The sequence below is a fragment of the Triticum dicoccoides genome, chromosome 7A (assembly GCF_002162155.2).
Source record: "Triticum dicoccoides isolate Atlit2015 ecotype Zavitan chromosome 7A, WEW_v2.0, whole genome shotgun sequence".
NCBI lineage: Eukaryota > Viridiplantae > Streptophyta > Magnoliopsida > Poales > Poaceae > Triticum > Triticum dicoccoides.
Window position 1 is genome coordinate 705153233 of NC_041392.1, and position 3666 is coordinate 705156898.

General features: G+C 50.2%; 1 protein-coding gene across 1 annotated transcript; it reads left to right on the forward strand.

Moving 5' to 3' along the window:
- Window positions 1-241: 241 nt before the first annotated feature.
- Window positions 242-3308, forward strand: LOC119334421. Its single transcript, XM_037606992.1, has 5 exons — window positions 242-1234; window positions 2128-2185; window positions 2296-2379; window positions 2461-2602; window positions 2732-3308. Exons 1-5 carry the CDS (start codon window positions 700-702, stop codon window positions 3125-3127), a joined length of 1215 nt encoding a protein of 404 aa, XP_037462889.1. The 5' UTR covers window positions 242-699; the 3' UTR covers window positions 3128-3308.
- The last annotated feature ends 358 nt before the right edge of the window (window positions 3309-3666 follow it).

Here is a 3666-nt window from a genome sequence, read left to right on the forward strand (position 1 = left end):
CTGGGTCTGGGTTTTTGCGTCAGGCTTGGCTAGGCCCGGCCCGGCCTGGCCCGGCCGGAGGGATGGGCAGGTATAGCCTCAAACGATGTCAAGGTTCGATTTGGACCGGAATTGCATAGTTTAGAGTGCAATCGACCTGAATTTCGACTTGAGAGTTCATTAGGGTTTAAAATGAACCTTTTCCATTTATAATAGCCCTAAAAAAATGTAGTGTCGCTCTCGTACAATTCCAACCCCTGGGCGCCCGTACTCTCCCTTCTCCTTGGATTCCACTCCTCGGAGCAGCAAACAGAAGCGGAACCAGGAGCCTGCGCGCGTCTCTCGCCCCCACCACCACCCACAGCGAGGGCCTCTCATCTCTCAAGCCGGGCTTCCCCACCCCGTCCGCGAGGCACCATCGGCCCTTTCCTCCGTGCGCCGCCCGCCGCCGTGGCCCCGTCTTCTCGCGCTCGCCGTTCGCCCAATGCCGGGCCAGACCATGCCCGGGAGCAGAGTTCTTGGCTCGGAGCTCGCTTTGATTTAAGATTAGAGTAATAAGGACTAAGGAGGATAAGAAAAAGATTCTTGGTCTTGGGGCAGGAGAGGTTTTGGGGGGCGGCGCAGAGATTGTTGTCCCCTGCTTTGGTCGGGCTCGCCCCCCGTGGAGAGAAATTGGCGAAAAGTTTGAAATTTGGGGCCGGGAGATCGGGCCGGGCGAGAATGGCTTCCATGGCGGGGGCGCCGAGGGTCAGGTCGCTCAACATCGCGGCGCCGGAGGCGGACGCGAGGCCGGTGCTGGTGCCGGCGGGCAACAAGGCCCCGGCGGCTGCGCGGAAGCCTTCTCCCAAGCCGCTGCGGAAGGCGACGGCGGCCACGCCGGAGAAGCCTCCGGCCGCCGCGGCAGCCAAGGGGGGTGAGGAGCAGGGCGCGAAGAAGGATGAGGCGGCCGCCACCGCTGGCGGCGCGACGAAGGGGGGCTCGCCCCCATTGCCGTCGCCGAGGCGGACCCCGCTGAGGAAGCCGCACGATGCGCCGGCGGTGGTCCTCGACGCGTCCTGCTCCTCGGAGGCCTCCGTGGATTCTCTCCGCGGCCGGGCCTCCGGCGGAAGGACGGAGAGGAGCTGGTCCCAGCCGGCCGCGCCCAAGCGTGGGAAGGCTGCGTGTAAGGCGGTGGAGAAGCATGCCGATGTCGCTCTGGTGACGCGGGAGGCCGTCCAAGGGAAGAGGAGGTGCGCCTGGGTGACTCCGACCACCGGTGAGTTCTTGCTTCCTGATGGCTCCTTGTTTATTTGATCATTTATGTAGTATACCTATGCAATTTGTGCTTGTTCAGAATTCTTGCTAGAAACACTGAAAAATTCAGTGTCCAATCACGTGTTGAAATTTTCAGTCACTCAGGATACTTATTCATAAATTTTCGTGAAGATGCGCAAAAGCTCTGTTTTGGAAACTAAATGCAGACTTCTGGACCAAAAGATCACAATTTGACTATCTAAGTTACAGCTTGTATACTAGTGTTCCTTTTTGTTGAGAGCTTTAGACACTAGTTATTGGACACAGTGAGCATGTTCTCCTTCAGATTTCCTTTCTGTTCTTACTTGCTTGAAGGGATTGGGTGATCCTCAGCATTAGCATCTGATCATCTTACCATTATTGCTTCAAGTTCCAAACAGAGCTGGGTATGCAATTTGTTAAATGTACCGTACTTTTGACTAACTGTTTGAAGTGTGAACAATTCGAGTTTTCAACAGAGATATTAGTGTGTTACTGTTGCACAGCCACTGCCCTGAGAACCCATTTCTACTGACCTGCAGAACGTGCGCACTGTTAGTCATCCTTCTACAGAAACATGTCGTAATCATTTGCTCATCAGTTGGAACTGTAAAAATGGCCGTGAAAAGGGTGCTTTACCAACAAGAAAAACAAAAACAAAAATAAGGGATATAAGTATGCTTTGCTTCAACTATACCCCAAGAAAACCATAGCTTCAGTAGCAATTCTTGATATTGTGCTGTCACATGATATGGTAGTATGGTTGCCCAGTGCTTTTCATTTGCCTTACGGATGAAGTATTCTTACTCTCTGAATCATTTGTCATGAAGAAAGCTGACCTGTCAAACTTCTGCTGCCCATTCATTATCTGATCAGATCCTCACTATGTCACTTTCCATGATGAGGAATGGGGGGTTCCAGTTCACGACGACAGGTACGGAAAATGTGAATTAGTGTATCCCTTCATCTTTATTATTTATATTGTGCAAACTTACAATAAAATGAACAGTTCAGTATCTGTAATAATAACCATGAATTCCACAGGAGATTGTTCGAGCTACTTGTATTATCTGGTGCATTAGCAGAACTATCATGGCCTGAAATTCTCAAGAAGAGACAAATTTTCAGGTATTGGTTCTCTAACGTTACAAGTAAATAATGTAATTGTATGTATAGTTTGTTTCCTGATGTTTGTGCCATATATTCTAGAGAAATTTTCACGAACTTCGATCTGATTGCTGTTTCCAATATAAATGAAAAGAAGCTGGTAGCGCCAGGAAGCATTGCCAGGTCCCTTTTGTCAGAGCAAAAGCTGCGAGCAGTCCTCGAAAACGCTCGCCAGATAGTTAAGGTTCGGAATCGCTGCTGCATCACCATTAACTGATGCTAGCTGTGATCTATGTCTTTTGTCTGGGAACTTGTTTGTTACATGGCTTATTTATACTGATGCAAATTTTTTTCAAACAAAATGCCCATGCAGATTGCAGATGAATTTGGATCCTTCAGTCAATACTGCTGGGGTTTTCTGAACCACAAACCGATAGTAAGCAAAATCCGATATCCAAGGCAAGTCCCTGTCAAGAGCCCCAAGGCAGACATGATGAGCAAGGACATGGTGCGAAGGGGACTCCGAGGCGTGGGCCCAACAGTCATATATTCCTTCATGCAGGCAGCAGGGCTAACCAATGATCACCTGGTCAGTTGCTTCCGTTTCAAAGAATGCAAGCCGTCTCCAACCCTTGGCACGAGCGACGCCGACAGGGCGAAGACAGAGGCAGAACGAAAAACGGAGGAGCCGAGAACAAAAGCCCACAGGGAGGAGATGACCGTAAACTCGGACCCGTCGACGGCGATCGACACGCTCACCATTTCGTAGCGTTACGAGGAGCAGCGGCGTTGTGAGCCGGCATTGTGGTTGTGTTACCTCTGTAGATTTTGTGCTAGGTTGCCCCTTGAAATGAGTCTAGGGATTGTGTATAGATCATTTGTGTCAGTAATGCGACTCGGTCTGTGAGTATATATTACTACCGGGGCGAAGGACCATTATCTTTTGTGATGATGCAGAAGTTGTGAAAACCTTCTCATGCTATGATGTGGGGGCTGCATTCTGCATCATTACCTGCATTCCCTGTGGCGCTTGCTTGAGGGCACATTGAAGCAAGCAGATGGATGGACCTGAAATTGCCTGTGAGGCCCAGTCACCTAACAGCAGAGGCAGTTATGCATATGCTGAACTGCAGGAAGGCTGCCTCCGTGTGAGGACAGCAACAACTATACTTGGTCGGTCTGTCTGGTTCATGCCAAGGACCTGTAAACTATTTTAAACATGAGAAAATACAGGATGCATCTTCACAGCAGAGTTGCAGCCGCAGGATGAATATGCAGCGGTATAACTTGATTATGTTATATCCAGTT